Here is a 20,414-nt window from a genome sequence, read left to right as displayed (position 1 = left end):
TGTGACAATGCGAATTCCCCTCTTAAAAATTGCTGTGTGATGTTGTTTATTCACAGTCTGTGAGAAAGTGGAGTACAAGCCCCTAGAAACTGTATATAGTAATAATGTACAGGTATTGTTATAAAACTTGAATGTTTTGGATGTGAAAAACAGTCAATTATTGTATTAAAATGGGTCATATCAGAGAAAAAATAAAGTTTGTATTTGACACATTGATGGAAGAATATGCAGGCACATAACGTATATTTATCATGGAGTATAATCCAAAAACATTTAAGACATGGTTACATTTCTTATATGGATGATTTTGTTAGAACAACCAAGATAGATAAGTCATTTATATGATTTATGAATTGTATACGACATGTACATAAGCAGCCAAGCTTTTTTATGCATTATGGATAATATTTGCCATGCAGATCAAACACAAGTACAAGAATGTTAAAGGGTTGTTGGAACGAAAACCTGTATAGTGCTGCGTTTGGAATAAAGACATTTTATGTTTATGTACATGTCACTGTCTTGTCGTTTAAATGTAATGCACACAAAGATAAACTGCTAATCTGACTGGAAATACAATCCTCGCAGACTTTGTTAGCATTGTTATTGTTTACACACATTCTACACATTGATTTTAATTAAATAAAGAGAGAAACTTAAAAATGTCCCGCATTCATGTCAGTGGATTTTTCAAACAAATCTGTCTAGGACATTCATGGAGTCACAAATAAATTCCACCACATTAATTTGGCTGAAGCCAAGAAACAAAAAGTTTGACATTATTGTTGTGCCACAAAGAATGATATTCAACATCAAATTCAACACCATAAAAAGGAAACTCTATTTCTGTTACAATAATACTTGTTGTTAATTGTCATTTGGCTTCCTTAATCCCAAACCAATCCTTATCCAGCCAAACATTTCCTTTTTGAACACTTCGTCTTTGGTGTACACATTTCTTATGAAGGGTCTACAGAAAATATCCTTTAATGTAGACATAAAAGACATCAATAAAATTCAGCTAAAGTTCAAACATTATCATCCGATATGTGGTTTCATGTTTGTTACTGCACTGTTATTCGGAGACGAGACACAAACGTCATCTGAAATGTTGCCAAAATGAGACAGCAAAAGGAACTCTAGTATGACAGCATGCCAATCAAATGCCTCACATACTATCTAAATGAGCACAAAAGCACACATCTGGAAGTATGAATGACTGCGTAGCTCGATGTTTCAAACCTCAGTCTCAGCCAGGGTATTGCAACCAGGACCACATTGTAGACTCATGAGACGAGTCATGTGGCCAGCTTTGAACCCCCACCCCCCATGTCTGCATCAGTGAAGCATGACAGGGAACACTGTTTTTGAGAACCCAAGAGTATCTAGAGTTACAAAAAATAAAGCTTGTTCATTTTTAAGTTTATCTATAGGTTTTGGTCCCATGTAAAATATATTAGGGTTCTTTCTTTAGCCTTCGGAAGTATCTTATACAAAGACACTGGTGTTATCCTTGAGGAATACACCGTCAGTAGTACAAACAATAGCAAATAACTAAATTTTTACCCTCAAAACAATCTTCAAAAAGGTTGTATAAAACTAGCCTAAAAGATTTGTTAGTGCCTCACATGCAATGTCATTTAAATGGATCATGCTCTTTATACGAGATGCACTTAAGTCATATAACATTCACTAAATTCCTTGTTTTATGTCACAAATATTGGAATGATATGGTACATGATGGATGATTAACCCCCCTCCAACTAAAGATATGTAACAAATAGTGTATTTTCCTCTTGATAGATATATTTGGAGAAAAAAAACTGTCCAAAATGATTTATTTTTCTATTTATAATTGCCACGCTAGCACTGCAATTTAGGTCACAAGATGGTCTGGTACCCTCTGGATTCACTTTAAATGTTCTGCCTTGTTATTGGTAAGAATTGTAAAATAGTGTCTCCATTTTTCAATTATTCAACAGCTTTGTTTTCTGGAGCTGGTTGCAGCTGTTCGTAAATTCAAACTTAGCCTTTTTGATCATTTCAAACACATGAGCTTCAAAAAAGTATGTTTGTGTTGTCTTGATACTACTTCTATATACGCTGACTTAACTGCAGGTGCAGGCTAACTTCAACTGAACCAACTAACAAAGCTAACGTTAGCTTGCTAACAAACATCAGTTTGAATTAAGCAGTAAAAAAGATAGTATTGAATTTGACACATCTAAACTGTGTTAAAATGTAAACTTTATCAAATACCTCAAATTACAAAATGATATGCCAGGAAAGTCAGACTTAAGGACCGAAAAACATGCTAGATTAGCATGATCGGACATTTGACAATCTGCAGTGCTAAACTGCATTAATATTACTAGCCTTACTTAAAAACATAATTATTTCTGCATGATGTTGTCATCTATGTAGGTAATACATATAACAATAGTCATACCAACGTTTACACAGGATTGTCAGTTTGTTGACCCCCTAACACATTTAAAAGTATTTATTAGCAAAGATATTGGGTTTTAAAGGATACATAGACCTCGTTTGTTTAAATTGTACAAAAAAACGTGCAAAAAGCAAAACAAAATTAGTTTTATGGGGGGCTACTTTTTTTGGCCTTCTTCCTGAGTTTTTAAACTAGCTATTAGTTAATTAGGACAAACTGAGAAATGAATTTACGTAGAGCTGGAGCAACCTTAGCCCCACTTTGTGACTCTCATGCATTGACACATTCGCTTCATAGAACTAAAATTGTAATTGACAGAAAAATAAATACCCTGTGATCTTTAACCCAACGTACTGCCTTTAAGATATATTTTAAATATCATAAAATAACCTCTAGAATGGTCCTTGCTCAATTGGTGCCAAACTCAAATAAATGTATGAAAACGCTGTGTTGGTAAACAGCATTTTGGGTATTTATTTTTTTGGAAGTTCAATGACTCAAATGTAGCCGCTAGTATGGCTGTGGACTTGCTAATGGTAGATGTTTTTAAATGTCGCAGAACCTAATGTAGGTCAATACCACTTTCTAAAATGCTGTATTCAAATGACAACGCACTGTCCATGAATGTATGGCTTATTGTTGGAATGTCAAATAACTTTAAAAAAAATTGTAGAATCAAAAGAAAAATTGAACAACAACATTTGTGTGTGTGTGTGTGTGTGTGTGTGTGTGTGTGTGTGTGTGTGTGTGTGTGTGTGTGTGTGTGTGTGTGTGTGTGTGTGTGTGTGTGTGTGTGTGTGTGTGTGTGTGTGTGTGTATATTTATATGGGGTGTAGTCTTGTAAACAAATACCATCTTCTAGAGCAGTGCAGATTGTCTGACACCTCATGGGGAGAAAAAGGCCTGCAAACAGAAACTGCACCTCTCTTGAGGCATTTAATCTGATTACAAAAATACACTGATCTAACTCTTTCCCTGAGATTAGGCAGTGATTTCAGTGTAAAGAATCAGTATACTGCTGTAAAAGGCGATTAATAAATCAATACTGTGTTAAACTGAACTGTATGATTTAACTTTTTGTTGCATCCCCCTGCAAACCTCATTTCAAATAGTTCAAGCTGTGTCACCACGGCCAGCAGCCATGCAAAGGAGAGTAATGTAAGCAACTGAGCGACGTAAAAAGCCCTAACTGTGCAGTGCTGAAGACAACAATATACCAATAAATGAGTTACAACGCTGTGATAAGTCTGTGACATCGTCATGTGAAGTTACAGCATGATGTGAATGTGTGTTTGTCGATTGAGGGTGTAGAAATTTGCATTAACACTTATCATGCATTGTGGTTCACAACAGAAGTGAGCTGAGCGGCTGTATCTGGTCTCTGGACTCATCCATGGCAAATCTACGAGCAGTGCGTCACGCTGAGTTTAATCACACCCTCCCTGTGCAGCTTGTAGAGCAGCTTGAACTCGGTGGGCAGCTGGTGGGTCTCCTGCCACTTGGTGGTGAATTTGGTCCCTTTCTTGTCGTAGTAGTGGTACGGCAGATCGTTGCCTGTGTTGGGGTCCCATCCAAAAGGCCAGAAGCCGTAGAGATGGATCTCGTCGCACATGGCGGAGGCCAGCGTGTACATTAGGATTCCAGTGCTGAGACGTTTGGGGGAGAGGTTTTTAGTCTTCCAGTATCTGTAAGAAGAAAAGACAAGTAAGTCATCCACAATCAGAAATGACATGTTAAAGAATAAGAATAATAAAAAGGATTCATCTTTCATCATTATGACACACAATAATCCCAATTCACGTATGGTAAATTGTATAAAAACACAATCACTGCAATGTCCCGTTGGTTGACAGTAAATGAACTATCAAGAAGATCTACACTCTTACTTGTTGACATCATGCATGATGTTTCCAGGCCAGGCCAGTTCCACTTTCAGTTGTCCCTTATGCTCCACAAAGAAGTCCACCAGGGTCCTGGTAACTGTGGCTGAGGTGTGAAGGAAGAAGGCAGGGATCCACAGGATGGCTCCCTCCAGCTTCTTCAGGTTGAGGAAGAAATTATTCCTGTCCTGAATGGTCAGCAGGTTATTGTAGTACCTCTCCAGGATGCTGGGGTTGAAGGTGGTCAGGTTGGTCTTTTTGCCCACGTCCTTGGAGTAGATCTCTGTGGGGGCGAAGTTGCAGCGGAAGACAAAGTCGGCCTGGTCGATCTCGGGGCCACAGTGGCTTCCTGTTAGGATACCGCTGTTGCCCACCACGGCGCACATGCTGTAATGCTTGTTGCGGATTGGAGAGGTGTCTGGGAGCAGGGACTTCAAGTTGTTGCTGATGGAGAAGACGTACTTGTGGCTGGAGTAGTCAAAGTGCATCAACTGGCCGACACGCACACTGTTCTTTGTGAGGGAGAAGTTGGTGGGAATGTCAATGTAGCTGAAGATATCTTTCCTGAAGAAAGAAAATAAATGTGACAGGCAGTGGCAGAAGAAGTACTCTGATCCCACTCTCTGCAGTGTTACAGTATCAAAGTGGGAAGTATCAAAAAATAGCTTTTACAGAGAAACCTTACAAACGTATCCTGCAGGGTGACATAAACTAGGCCTACAGTATAAGTAGAAGTAGGGTTGTAAATAGCTAGAATTTCAATATCTCACCTCTGCTGATAAAAAGCCGTCTTGTTGAACTTCCATTTGGACGATTTTCCCTGGAGCTCTTCGTTCAGAGCGTTAGTTAAGGGGATGAAAGAGGGGTCCAGGAAATTCAAGGCAAACTGAGACCTGTGAACAACAATGATTTAAAACATATGATTCTGAGACAGTGTTGTGTGCTATGTGGGAACTGCTCTCGCATTTGTTTATGTTTGATATTGTCTTATCATTGAGGTATTTGAACAATAAATCCACGCAGATCTGGTGTGGTCATTCTGGGAAAATAAGGAGTTTTTCCTAAAGCCACAAACAAGCATTAATGTCGGATATGGTTGTGCTTTGTTGTCTCCATGTTCTTGGAAAATGTTTAAATTAAATGTTTCTTTATCCTTTCAAATGCAACAGAAAACCTGAACACATTTTATATATCTGAAAAGATAAATGCATCAGTTAATTATTAATCTGATCTTTATCGTCAATAACTGTAGGTAGCCTGGTTGTAAAATATTCCTTTATCTGGTAGGACTGTTCTAGAAAAGGTCTGCTTTGGATCTGCACCAAACTCCATTTATTGAAAATATACTAACATTTACAATTGGCACATTAGATTAATTGAAAACTCTGTCTTAAAGTCATGGACAATATAATACCAACATTTGTATTACACATTTAGTTAGAAAGGGCTTTAGCTGGATGAGGTAAAGCCAACTTTCACCACTTAACTAACGAATCCATTCAAGAGTAATTTAATGTTGTAACTTGTCAGTCGAGCCCATTTTACATGTTTTAAATACCATAGTAAAGATAATTTACTACTGTATTGTATCAAATTATATACCATATGTTTTATTTATGTAAAAAGTGAAATAAATGGAAACATGGAATGGAAATACTCAAGTACTAGTACCTCAAAATGATACATGTTACTTTCCACCACTGTAATCTGTTATGGTTATGTAATGGTCTTCAACCTAACAAATCAGAACTATAACTGTCCAATAAATGTAGCAGGGTAAAAAGAAACAGTATTATACTAAACATACAAATGAAGTGCACGTGACTCAAAAATAACCCCCGAGCACAGTAATTGAGTAAAAGTACTTTTGAGCTCAGGATGTGGAGCTGCTGATGATGCAAACGTTTACAGTGCAAGTACTTTACTTCACTGTATATCACGACATGCATCGCCCAGGGAAACAACAGCATCTCGGACAGCTCACTGTCTGATTGACAGAAGGTATTTTTTAACCAAATTGAAGGGAAAGTGGTGGGGTGCGCTTGTAAGTGCATCACATTCAAGTTGAATCGTCAATACAAGGCCTCAGTGTTTATATTTTACCCCAACAATAATTATCTGCATCACATCAACAAAAACTACTCACCTAAATCCTGCGTGGAACATAATCCTCGGGCCTCCAATGAAATTAGAGGAGGCAAAGAGGCTGTCTTTTCGGAGAGACACATAGCTGATGAGCGACAGTATGAGCACGGCGACGCACAGAATAACCAAACCCAGGGCCTTTGCGATGCGGACCATCTTGGGAGCGTTTTCATTCCCTGTATGTAGCTGCACCGAGGCGTTGGCCTATCTTGTCATTTTAGGGTATTCTGCACACTGGCTGTCTGCAGGACACAGACAAACTGGCGCTCCTGGGCTCATATAATCGTGTAAAATGGACGGCTGGTGGTTGGAGTCGGGTGCATGATAGTGAAGATGCCTCGACTCGATCAGCTCTCATTCCCCCTGACTGCTCCTTCTTCTGCTGCTGCTGCTGCTGCTGCTGGTGCTTCACCCTCCGCTGGGACTCCCCTCCGAGCTGCCGGTTTAATCATGGAGATGGAGCAGAAATGCACTTCAAGTTGTCAACACATCCAGCCAGCTAAAAGAGACAAGCCCCGTCCACTGCCACCAGCAGCATCATCATCATCATCACCACCACCCCCTCTCTCTCACACAAATATTGAAATGATAATTCATTTAATGGGAGAGAAAAAGGGAGATGAGGGAGGAAAGATCATACTGTCAAATCCTCTGGTGTGACCTGTGATCTTTAATCTGAACATTACTCAAACAATGTATTTAATATATTTAGTGAAATAACAAAGGAGCAACCTACTTCCATCTCCATTATTGATATTAAAACAATCTAAAAAGGACCTTCATTATTAAGGATATCAAAACCTATTTTAATGCACATGAGCAGCCTTCCTTTTTAATCTTTTATTCTTTGTTAAGACAATGTTCATACTTTTATATATTAATGTGTATTTGTGCAAACAACCAAATATACTTGGGGTATTTTACTTGATTTATATTCTATAATCCTACTTTCCATTCAGAGGCGAACATTGTACTTAGTAAGAGAGGACATATTTTTGCAACACATGCCAAACTTCTGGTTTCATGCATGAATTACCATAGGATCTCAAATACATTCCTGTCACTAGAGTATGTGTTTTGTACCAGATGTTGGTTTGTAATTGTATTCAGGAAACATTTCTGTTGTGATAAAGCTGCCTATGACACCTTCAGTATATTAGTGTGAGCAATGCTCCAGTTCACCACCAGTTGACAATTCAAAATACAATCAAGTGAATTGAAGCAAAACATGTATACAAAGCTTTTTTTATTTGGAAGTATTGTTTCTGAACCTTCCAACACACTCACACGTAATCAAATACAACATTCATAATGTAGCATTCACAAAACATATTTGTTCCTTCTTTTTTTACATGATATATACATTTTTTTAAACTTTTTTTTTACAGTAAGCTTATTTTGGTAAACATCCATTCATCATCACATATTCTATGATTCCATGCATATACAGTCTGGTATTTTCACACTACAAAGGTCTATTTGCCACATTAGGATTGTGTACATAACATACACTTGCAGAATAATGTGTATATTTAAAGTAATGATTATAAAAATGGGTTCGATTTTTTTTTGAGAATGTGTTAGTGTGTTAGCTGGTATTCAACAGTGAGTGTACCTCATGACTGATATACACTATTTCTCCGTTGTGCTTCACTGCTTTTCCTGGAGTATGCCCAGCTTGGACACAAACAAACACAAAAGAGAACATCTCGGAAAAAGACATTCATATTACCATCAAGCTGCCAAGATATTGCAATTTTCCATTTTGCATTAATACGATATGTTTTTATAACATAAAAAAAAACGACAGTTAACTGAATCAACACAGGCACTTGATTGAAACATGTCACTTGTCGTACCTTTGGTGGTATGACGAGTGAAACACAGGTTTGCTCAGAAACATGAGGACCACCTTAAATCAGATACAGTTCAGGGGACAAACACACTTCTGACTACTTCACAATGAGGACTCGTCACTTTTGGCGGTTGAGAAAGGCAGAGGAGAAGAAGGCTCCTTCGCCGTCACTTCCTGGCGAGCCGCATGGGCTGTCTTCTCCACAGCTCATGTCCTCACAAGAGTCCTCGCTAGGGAAGTAAAAGATGCCGTTAATACTGAGTGCTGATTAATCAATGAGTGAACAGACAGAACATGTTGTGTAATGGAAATGAAGGATTCAATTCAAATCTACTTTTTCATCCTCAAAACACAGTGAAATTTAGACTCTGCATTTAACTGTATGCAGTTCGCCATGGAGCAGTGTGGGGCCTTGCTCAAGGGCAGTTTGGCAGAAACAAGGAGGGGAACTGGGACCTCTCAAAGTATCAGTCCACACTCCGTATTTGGTCCATTCTGGGACTTGAACCAGCGACTCTCCAGTTCCAAAGCTATATGTGCTCTGCCTTAAAGAAAAATAACTATGGAGTTTTTTCGGCTTTGGCTAGGAGACACATTTTCAAAAACAGAAAGCATGTGTTGCAAACTTCAAGTGTGAAGTATAAAACATGTGGCTATTTACATGAAAGGTCTAAAAATGCTATTGAGCCAGGGCTAAATATTCAAATGTAGAGTGTGTATTAAATTAAGGCTTGGATTGGTAAGACTGTCTTTTCCAGCAAACATGTATTTAATGTTAGCAGCTGTGATTTGCCCAAGTCATGAATTGGAGGCCTCCATGAAACTTAAAAATGTGTGTGTTGGCATTCGGGAAAAAGAAAACTGGAATATTAACCTTTCACTCTCGTCCCAGCTCCCCTCAGGAATCGTTGGCAGGCCGGGCACGGAGAAGTGATTGGCTTGAAGATTCTGAGCCGTCCTCCTCGAAACGATCCAAACAAGCTTTTTGTTGTCTGGTTTGTTACATTCACTTGAGCGGTATTCAGTCATGCATTTTGCCACAAGTTCCTTCCAGTGGAGAAGCTCGCCTTCACTGATCTATGAAAAAAAAAAAAGGAAACATCTGAGAGGTGGCAAACAGTCTTAAAAGTCATCAACAACAGTTTTCCCACATACATGTTGACGTGGTATGGTAAGATTGTTGTAAGAAGTAATGGAGTAAAGGAAAAAAACAGTAAAATATGAGCCATATAAGAGAGCTAAATGCTGTGAAATATGTCTTTCAACATAATGTGATAGTGAAAACAAATTGAATCCAAGAGTCTGACAGCAGTGGACAAAAAAGTCCAGAAAAACATAGAGGAAAGAAGTTGGATTATTTATCAAAAATATAGATTTCACATCAGACACTATGAAGCCTAATGAAAGTGTAACTTTAAAAAGTGCGATTTGATTTAGTCTATAATTAATCTATAGAATATTTGTGGCCTAAAAGCTGGATAACAAATTGCTTAAGTCATTTTTTCAAGTGGTTTCAGATTATTTCTCAGACATTTTACGACACCAAGGTCTATAAGGAGATGTGATGGCCATTTTACACTATGTCGATATTTTTACAGCGTAAACATCAGTGATTAGTGAAATAATGAGTTGTGGCAGCCCTATCCTAAATACCTTTAGGTGTCTTTGGAATTGCTGTACAATCTTCAACAAGGTGATGGACTGGAGGCCTTCGAACTCTTGAGCAATGAGGGACAGTGCCAGCACTGATGGCTGTGAAGAAGGAAATCAGTAAATTCATAAGTCACATGACACAGTGTGAGGTCTGCTATGCTATGAAATGTTCTCCGGATATCAATCCTTACTTTTGCTTTAGAGAAAACAAGCCGGCATAAGCAGGCTTTTAGCTGGGCTTCCAGTCTCCCAATGCTTGGGATCTCCTCCCTTAAAATATAGAGGGAATCCTAATGTGATCCGCCAGTAAAAAGCTCATAAGGCAGCATGTGTTTGACCAACTCAATGCAAACTGGAGCAATGTATCAGCAATAATAACAAGAGTAAGCAAACAAAAATGAAAAGCTTACCTTCCAGCTGAGAGGGATGTAAAGGCTGGGTAGTAGAGGTGCAGAAAGGTTATAGCTGTCACTGCCTCGGGCTCCACGCTCAGCTTCTCTGAGATGATCTTCTCCATACGACACAGGTCAGACACCGTGAACTTGCTTTGGCTGATGCGAATGAGTTCATGGGTGGGTGAGACATTGCTTTCTTCCTCGACCATTTTTGCTGCAATGTGAAGGCAGCAGACTCCAATGCAGGGCAAGTGTTTGGGCTGCACCTGACACCATAACACAACAGTGATAAGTGTGAGTCAACATCCCATGATTCAAGGTCATTGTTGTTGTGTTTTCTTCTTTTTTGTGATCGTGAGATGAAAACATGCAAAGTTTTAACTTGTTTTAACACATTATAGTTAAATTATTTAATCAGAATCAAGTTTATTGCCAGGTATGTTTACACAGACAAGGAATTTGCTTTGGCATCTGGTGGTGCAAACATAATAATAATAAATAATAATACATGGGATTAGTATTTTACCTAACGCTCAAAGACGCTTCACATGAAATAAAATAACAACAATTTATTCCTACCTTCATAGTGGTGAGGAATCTATCAAGCAAATTGACAGCTTGCACAAACGTTTGAGCGCTGTATCCAAAGAAACTGGTCAGGCCCCACAGTTCTTCCACTCTGGTGTTTCTGCATTTTTCAGACACTCCACTGTGATTCTAAAAATAAAGCACAATATATTAGTCATTGTTGGGAATATATCATATTTTTTTTTAAATCTTAAAAAATCTGCGCAGACAGCCCAAAATGCAGAAGTAGTTCAGTTGGTACCTCTGTGGAAGTCGACTCCATCAGCTTCAGTCCAGCCTCTCTGGGAAGGAAGTTGTACTCTTTTGCACAACATGCCTTCAACTCTTTCAGGAGCCAGCTGTCAATGGCTTGATGATCCCTCATCCTAAAACAAAACATATTTCAATGGTTATGCATTGAAGTGCAAGAGAAAGTATCCAACAACTGTTTCCCCAGGTTATAGAGAGGAGGAGAGGGCTTATAAATGGTGTCTCCTAAACCAGTGTTTTTCAAAGTGGGGGCCCCGACCCCCCGGGGGGCCGCCAGGGGGCACCAATACATGTTAATTGTTCATATTACTGTTCAAAATTATATAATATTATAAAGACAGAAATCACTTTAAAAATGCTTTAAAAATATGTTTGCTGTTGATATTACTGTTTAATATTGTGTTAAGAATGTTTATAACAGAAGACACAATGAATGTAATGAATGACAAACAAAAGATAAATACATTTTTTTTTTAGAAGAATAACTGATTATTAATTATTAATAGAAATATATATATTAAGAAAATGTATTAAGCTGTATGATTAATTTTTCATATTTTCCATCATAATGTACTCATCATTTAAAAAAAAATTGCAACAGGGGGGTCTCCGCCAGAGGATAATAGATGAGAGTAACACCTACGTCACTTCCGGGCAAAAATTACGGCCCGCCCACTTTTGGGGGAAAACAACGCTGTCATTTGAATGGCGGTCAATACAAATTCTGAAGTTTTTGCCAATCTGATCACATTTTTTTGAAAACCGTGGATTTTTGGATCTTCAAAGAGCTCGATTACGATGGCCAGTCAGGCAAACAATTACATTCGATCATTGGAAATCGACAATCCGTCTCGATATATGGTTAAATTAAAATCAGTAGGCGAGCCTGTAATTTCTCCAGCTGTTACTCTCATGAGCGAGGCAGAAAATAATAGTTTTAACATGCCAAAAAGCTGCTGTGTCGTTTATTGCACCTCAAACATAAAAAATAATCAAGAGTTCAGTGTTTCTGAACTTCCTCTAAGAACAAAGGACAGTAGCAGAAGAGCTCTTTCATGATGAATTGGAAATGGCATGATGAATTGGAAATGGGGGACCCTGATGTAAACAAGACGAAAGTCTTTCTCTGGTCTGCATCCCCTTAACAATTGTATGTTTTGAGCTGTACTGTACTGTACCCAATATACAAGCTGTTAATAAACTTTTCAATCAATCAATCAATCTGTGGCTTCAGGCTCGATCGCCATTCAAATGACAGCGTTGTTTCCACCAAAAGTGGGCGGGGCCGTAAAGTGACGTAGATGTTACTCTCATCTATGAAAATCGATAGCCTACTGCTATATTTAACCATATATCGAGCCCGATCGTCGATTTATAATGGCTTAATGCAATTGTTTGCCTGTCTGGCCATTGGAATCGGGCTCTTTGAAGATCCAAAAGTCTCCGGTTTTCTTACATTTCTGATCGGATTGGCAAAAACTTCAGAATTTGTATTGACCGCCGTTCAACTGACAGCGTTGTTTTCCCCCAAAAGTGGGCGGAGCCGTTATTTTTGCCCGGAAGTGACGCATTTGTTACTCTCATCTATAGAGAACCGCAGTGACGCGTCTTAAAACCCGGAAGTAAGTTAGCATTTTTAGCACTTCCGGTTCCTTCGTCAAAAAGCAATGCATTTTCTCCATAGGGTTTTGTAAAATAGCTCGAAATAAGGTCTGTGGTTGGCACAAATTTAAGAGATAAATCACGTTTTGTTCTACGACATTAAATGCATCAGCAGTGACCCCACTGGTGATTTTTGAAGAGTTTACGTGTCTGGAAAACAATGGTTGTTACCGAGTGGCTGAATAGGACTACAGACATTGTCGAGGCCGTTGTATGTCATTACGCCCAACACGTAAACACTCCAGCTAAGTTTGTTTCCCCCCGTGTTCTGCTTGAAAGCAAGTACCTGCCTATCTCTAGTATCTGTATATCTATATATCTGACCATTAGAATCTGTATTTTTTTTTTAACACCGTAGTTTTACAAATTATAGAATAATTAATTACCAGTGTTTTCCAAGTTTACTCGGCAGTTTGTTTCGTTAGCTAACGTTAGCTAAAGCTAGCGCTACTAGTTAGCTACGCAATGGGTTGTTGCTTTGCTCCGGGTTGCAGCCACAGGTCTTCGCATGAAACGTGCTCGTTCTATCGTTTCCCGGCCAATGTTTTCCAAAGGAGAGTCTGGATTCGTGCTATGAGGTAAGCTGACGTTACATTTGTGTCCATGTCACGGTGACATTTAAATGATGGGTAGTGACTGTATCCAGTACTCGAGTTGAGGGGGGGATGGCATCCCCCCTGAAATAAAAACGGTCAAAATCATCCCCCTTCTAAAACTGCCATTCCCCCTTTCCATCCCTTATGTAATTTTATCAATGAACGTGGCACTGGTATTACTGCTATTTCAACATGAATTTTGCGCATTTTGAGTAATATACTGTGGGCGAGGGAGCACGCACACACGCAATGACATTTTTACCGAGTCACTGACGCTATACTATGCGAGTGCCCTAGAGGGCGCCAGAGCGCCGTGATGCGCCTGTTTGATCGATGCCAGAAGCGCAGGTAACGGTCATCACAATGGCCAAGCAACCAGGAGGACAACGCGATCTGAGGGACTTCATATTTAAAAATAACATTTCAGGTAAGTCAAGAGTCATTAATCTTAGTCATTACTGATTACTTTAGTCACCAAAGATGGAATCTATGGACATAAGTAGCAATAACAACTTAGTTTGGAGTTTAGCTACGTTTTTCTCTCGTGTTAGCTAGCTGGTAAGACTCAAAACTGTTGATGAAATTATACCACCAGCACCAGAAGAGCTGAAACCCCTCCTTCAAGCAGTGAACACTCTGGTCATCTCCACAGCTGAGTGTGAACGTGGGTTTAGTCAGATGAACATTTTAACCACAACTAGAAGCTCCCTAGAGGTAAAAAGCATGTCAGCCTTGCTTTTCATCAAGTGTGTTGGCCCTCCACTGAACAAGTTCAGACCAGAGGTATATGTCAAGACTTGGCTTCAAAGCCATTGCTTAGCTAACAATCCGAAAGCAAGAGCCAGAAAAATTGAGACCAAAAAGCATGATTATGAAAATCTTTGGAAACTTCTATGAGATGGGGGAGAGTGTAGTAGGCAGCCATTGACAACATTGGTCCTATTTTGTATTATCTGTATAATCTTTTAATATATTTTCATATTTTGTAAACAATTTCAATTTGCACTTAATGCCCTGTTAAAAAAAGTAACATTGGGAATGTTGACATAAAATATTTGTATTTGAACTGCAATAAAATGATGACGGATAAATTTTTTTCAAATTTTTTTCCTCACATTTTTCATGAAGTGTTTAATTTACATAATGATTTAATTAATTACAATACAAATGTAACCCTTTAGATACCAGTTTTGATCGTATACCAGTAACTGCTTTTTTGAAAAAATACACTATAATTCAATATTCTAAAAAGTATTTTGACTTTATTATTAGTATAATCAGTTGATCCATCTGAATAATAAATGAGGGACTGTTAACCTACAAGATTTGTACCATATACTTCCATTATAACCACATTTTTGTATTCCCTCCCCCCCTTTAAATTAAAGTGAAAAAAAGATTTTGCACTAATTGTCCTCTGCATTTGACCCTAAATGTTAGTGGTGCCATGGCAGCCCAGGGACCGACTCTAATTCTGAGGTGCCTTGGTCAAGAGCAATGAAAGGAGTATCTGAACATCCATAACATGCATGTTGTTTTAGGAGTATAATAATTATCTTTATGCTGGTTGGTCTCCACCCTCGGCGGGTTATCAGCACAAATGATGTCCCCATATGATACAATCCACCATCCCCCCTGATTTTTTTTTACAACTTGAGTACTGACTGTATCGCCGTTTTAGAGATGGCGCTGCTGAAAAGACCGCAACATAAGTAAAGATAATGAATAAATCCTATTAAAAACCTGTGTCGCTTATATGATAAGTCTAATTAGTACAAGCAGCATAACGTTTCACCATGTAACTAAAGATTGTAGTCAGGGAAATCAGTTTGACATATTGAACTAATAACAAATCACCTCTGGCTGGCAGAGAACTCTGCTCCATAGCTTCTCTTGGACGTAAAATCACATGTACATTTTACATTTATATTCAATTTAATATTCCATCCCTCACATACTTTTGTATATATAATAACTTATATTTTCTTGTTATGCTGCTGCAACACAAACATTTCCCAAATTGGGATCAATAAAGTAATATATTATCTTAATTAAGAAATCTAACTATTATAATTAGTGTAGCAGCTGACACCTATTTTCAATATGGATTAATCTACCATTTATTTCTTTTAGTTCAATCGATCTATACAAATGTCAAAATAGTGAAAATGTTCACGAGACTTATCAAAGTGCAAGGTTATATCTTTAGATGTTTTGTTTTAGCCTATGTACTGTAATGCTCTTATATGTGACGGTGTGACTTCCATGAAACTAATATTTTATATCTTCCCAACAGACGAGCTGACAGGAAGCCCAATGCCTGTTCCCGCATCTGCAGCTGTCATTTTCTTTTACAAAAGAGAAAAAGGCCTGTTTCCTTTTAAAGCACAGAATGTAGAAGAGCATTCCTACTGTCTGAGAGGGATAATTGATGGAATGGAGGAAGAAGCTGCGTGTCTAATGACTGAGGAGGAAGCAGGTCCATCAACACAGGCGGCTGCTAATGAAGATCCTCAACCACTATCTGAGAATGCAGAGGAGCAAGCGACCACGGTAGAAGAAAAACTTCAATCTCAGCAAAGACACATAATGCAGCTAGAGATCCAGCTAGAGGAGTCCAAGGCAAAGCAGAGTTACTGCCGTGACAAGTATTCTGCCTCTCAGCTGAGGGAAAACATTCTTCGGATGGAGACAGGATTGCCAGATAGACACATTCAGTGCTGTGTGTGACTATGTTGCTCGTTTTGAGGGTTCCATTACATACCCAGAAGGTTGGTTCCCCAAATCACTGAGTCTTGAAGACCAAGTTTTCATGACCCTCATGAAACTGCGTCATAATTACACACACCTTCATCTGACTGCACTGCAAATGTGATTGTAACATTTATAGAGGTTCTCCATAAATTACTTTTTAAGGACATAATGAGTACTGTTCCCAGCCGGGAGAAAAATAAAACCAGCTTGCCTTCTTCATTTCGGCACATCCAAAACTGCAGAATGATAGTGGATTGTACGGACATCAAAATTGCTATCCCCAAGCAAATGGATATCCAGAAAGAGACCTACTCTGCTTACTGTGGCATGCACTCCTTCAAACTACTGCTGGGGGTAGCACCAAATGCTGTGATCACATACTGCAGCAAACTATACCCAGGATCAACAAGTGACAAAGAAATAGTACAGGATTCTGGTGTTCTTCAGCATTTCAAACCTGGAGATCTGATATTGGCTGACAAGGGATTCTTAATCCAGAACATTCTTCCTGAAGGAGTCACTGTCAACATTCCCCATTCCTCTGTCATGGCCAACTGACACACAGCGAAGTACAGGCTACAAAGCTTATCGCACAAAATAGGATTCACGTCGAGAGAGCAAATGCTCGTTTGAAAGAATTTAGGATCCTAAAGTTAATTCCATCTCACCTGAGGCACTTCGCAGATAAACTGGTGCAGGTATGTTGCGCACTAGTGAACTTCCAACGTCCTCATAAAAGAGGTGGCAGAAAAATAGTGTCTTTTCACATGTAAACACATATGTTTCATACACATCTTTTCAACTCTGTAAGCCCCCCTCCCCCCCCTCTCAATCAACTTCCTCTTGACTGACTTTTCTGTTTCTTTTATTTTACTATATTTATTTGTTTGCCTATCCTTCATACTGTAAAGCGTCTTTGTAGAAAAGCACTATATAAATAAAATGTATTATTATTATACTTTGTTTTACATTTTGAGTTCATCATTACACTCAAACTGTCTTTTCATTGGGTGCATTTTATTTCTTTTATTTAGATTCTGCTGTTTAATCAATCCAGAAACATGTTTCATACTTTGTTTTACATTTTGAGTTCATCATTAAACTCAAACAATGTATTTAAACTGGGTGCATTTTATTTCTTTTATTTAAGTTCTGTTTAATACACATGTTAATTTGACTCAGATGTGCTGATAATATCTGCAAATATAAATCTTTAAACTGTCTTTTTACCTTGAAAAGTCTGGCCTCTCGGGTAGGCTCATGTTTGTTTTCTGTCTTTCTCTATCAAAAACGTTACTCCAAAGAATGGTTTGTGATTTGGGATTCAGAGGCAGGCTTGAATCAAGAAACCACAATAGTTTTCTGCATGGACTGCCTTTTTTTATTAAGAAATATTATTTTGTAAATATGTTATTCTCTGTAGTCAGAAACCTAACACTCTAACAACCACAACATTGCAAAGGTGAGTAAATGTAAATTAAAAACGATTCACAATTTCTTAAAATTACTATATTTGAAAATGATAGATTTATGATGTTTTTCATCGAACATATGAACGACTCAAACAAGGATCGCAGCAGCTACAAGAAAGATTTTCAAAGGGGAACCATAACATCCTGAAGATGAGTTTTCTCTAAAAAAAAAATATTTTATTTTACTCAGAACAAGTCAATTAATATGCCTTTTTGTTTTTCTGTCTTTTTCAGAAAATAACCACAACAGTGACAAAGGTGATTATTCCGGCAGTGCCAGCTTTGGAAGCATGTGGGCCTTGAAAAAGTCCTCAAGAGCCAACAGGTTAGGCTGCCAATTGTCATCTCGGGCTATCGGAATGATGACACTGTCTTTCGTAGTCCAGACCACAAAGTAGCAAGTCTCTCGCAGTGAGGTGAAGCTGACCTTGCACTTGGTGCCAGTAAGGATGTTCCTCACGCAGGCTGAATGTTTCTCCCTCCTTACTGACACAGAAGCCCTTGATTTGCAATGCTTCACTAATTTTCATTTCCCTGGCTCCGTAGGGACACTTTACCTCCAGCACAGCGGAAGACCCTACCAGACCATCTGGAGATGCCCCCAACACTCCTGATTGGGAGAGCCACAAACCTGACTCATGGACCTGCATCTGGGTTGCAGTGGTGAATGCCCTGACGCCCTTACATTCATTCATTGTCCCCCACTGTACAGACAAAACACCATCAAGGGCCTGTTGTTGCCCTAGCACCCTGGCAATAAGGGAATCAGTCACACGCTTTGACCTCAGGACAGCTCCAAAGTTGCTGGCAGTCAACCTTCCTTTCCTGAACAAATGCCAGTTTGGGTTGGTTCGCTGACCAGTGGTAGCCACCTGAATTGCCCTCTGTTGCTCCTCAGACAATGCCATGCTTGCCACAATTGCCTCACGTCCCTGATGCCCAACAGATTTGATAATTTCAGGAACAGTAAGTGTTTCCAAGTTGTAGTGTTCCTCTTCTGGCTCGGGGGAGAGAAGCCAATAAATCCCTGAGAACCTGCCCCTGAGTCTGTCCCTCAGCCATTCACGATCTTCGGAGGTGGGCTCTCTTGTCAGCGGGTTGAATTAGTTATTGGTTGGAGGAAATAGCTCCTCCACTGAATGCGTACGTTTAGCTGCCTTTGGCTTCTTCCACTGACAGGGGGTGTCAGTGCAGCTGAAATTGTGGATGGCAAAGATGGCTAATGCAGCTGCATGACTGCATTTCCATTCTCCACATGGGCATTCACATTTTGTGGAGAGAATTCCCTCTTCTCCTGTAGATACCTGTGGTGGTGGGATTGTTTTATTATTTAAAATATATTTACATTTGTAATGCCTTCCCAATTATCCCTTTAATTGTTTATAGCCTATACTGTATGTTTATTTCATGGATATTTCTGTGTTTTCTGGTGTGTAATATTTGTAATAAAGATTTCATGTGACACATAAAACGGATTTGTTGATGGGAATTAATGTGAATAAATGAACTCTAGGTTAACGGTACTCTTGCTATCACTACTCACCGACACTCTATAAACCTTGTCTCTCATGCTAGCCCTGACAACACCGGTAAGCACACCTTCATCTAGGCTGCACTACTGTACGTGTCCTGACTTGTAGTGGTTCTCTCCTCTATCTACACTCTTCTTGTCATCTTTGTAAAATGATATCAGACTGGTAATTGACACAGCCATGATTTCTAGTGAAATTCAGTGTGGCTCAAATGAAAAGCTTTGTTAAAATATGCAAGCGCGCGAAAGTCAGTTGAAACGATCTAAAGTTGGCGTGACGTTGAAGTCGTGTGACCCTGCTGCTGTACTTTTTTGTAGTTCGTTTATAGCATAACGTTAGCATTTTGCTTCTGGCGACTAGATTTATGATTCAAAAATTATAAAAGTAGGATAGGCATGTGGAGATTATCCGGCTGAACAAAACGTGATCCGTCTCTTACATGTGTGTCAACCACAGACCTTATTTCGAGCTATTTTCCAAAATCCTATGGAGAAATTGCATTGCGTTTTTGACGAAGGAACCGGAAGGAGTTTACATCCGGGTTTTAGGACGCGTCACTGCGGTTCGCTAAGCTCTATATGGGGTCCTTGGCATGGCAACGTTTGGGAACCCCTGTCCTAAACCACACCTACTTGGTGTCAGGTGTCACTGGAAGATTTTCGCCAAACCGCCCAAAAACAACACATTCCTGATCATAACATGGTTGTTGTTGTTGTTGTATTATAAGAGGGTTGGTTTGATTACTGCATTGGGAATACGCGTCGAAAAAGCGTCGTAAAAGCAATGTTGACAATAGTTTGGATTAAATGTAGATGTCTGCTAAACAACACGAACAGGTCAATCATAACGGGTCACTGTTACACATTTCAGAAAAGGCTGAATGAATAGAATAAGGCTGTTCACTTGTAAATACCAAAACGCTCAATGCGTCTAACACAAAATATGTCAATATTACCTAAGCTAGCTTGCTAGCGAAAATCAACAAACCGTCGTCTTACCTTGCCCAGAAGCCGCAGACGTGCAGGGTAATAAAAGTGATGCAACTGAATTGCACCTCTTAATACTTCATGCTTCCATCTTGATGCAATGCAGTGAACGTTAAAAGAAACGATCCCTGAATCCCTGCAGAAAAGAGAGGGTCCGCCCTGAATAAACAAACAACTGCTGATCTGCTGATAAACTAC

The 20,414-nt window shown here is 39.0% G+C and overlaps 2 protein-coding genes across 2 annotated transcripts; both read right to left on the bottom strand.

Moving 5' to 3' along the window:
• Positions 1 to 224: 224 nt before the first annotated feature.
• LOC117552035 (sia-alpha-2,3-Gal-beta-1,4-GlcNAc-R:alpha 2,8-sialyltransferase-like) lies at positions 225 to 7,012 on the bottom strand. The gene is made up of 4 exons (XM_034225226.1): positions 6,476 to 7,012; positions 5,100 to 5,222; positions 4,336 to 4,893; positions 225 to 4,134 (listed from the first exon to the last, which is right to left on the bottom strand). The coding sequence occupies exons 1-4, from the start codon at positions 6,628 to 6,630 to the stop codon at positions 3,852 to 3,854; spliced, it is 1,119 nt and encodes a 372-aa protein (XP_034081117.1). The 5' UTR covers positions 6,631 to 7,012; the 3' UTR covers positions 225 to 3,851.
• A 691-nt stretch (positions 7,013 to 7,703) lies between these two features.
• Positions 7,704 to 20,409, bottom strand: LOC117552065 (cyclin-G2-like). The gene is made up of 8 exons (XM_034225277.1): positions 20,229 to 20,409; positions 11,207 to 11,330; positions 10,957 to 11,094; positions 10,393 to 10,643; positions 10,174 to 10,252; positions 9,983 to 10,081; positions 9,204 to 9,406; positions 7,704 to 8,559 (listed from the first exon to the last, which is right to left on the bottom strand). The coding sequence occupies exons 2-8, from the start codon at positions 11,327 to 11,329 to the stop codon at positions 8,448 to 8,450; spliced, it is 1,005 nt and encodes a 334-aa protein (XP_034081168.1). The 5' UTR covers position 11,330; positions 20,229 to 20,409; the 3' UTR covers positions 7,704 to 8,447.
• Between the last annotated feature and the right edge of the window lie 5 nt (positions 20,410 to 20,414).

Source organism: Gymnodraco acuticeps, unplaced genomic scaffold (genome assembly GCF_902827175.1).
Source record: "Gymnodraco acuticeps unplaced genomic scaffold, fGymAcu1.1, whole genome shotgun sequence".
NCBI lineage: Eukaryota > Metazoa > Chordata > Actinopteri > Perciformes > Bathydraconidae > Gymnodraco > Gymnodraco acuticeps.
This window is presented reverse-complemented; position numbering and strand designations above follow the sequence as displayed.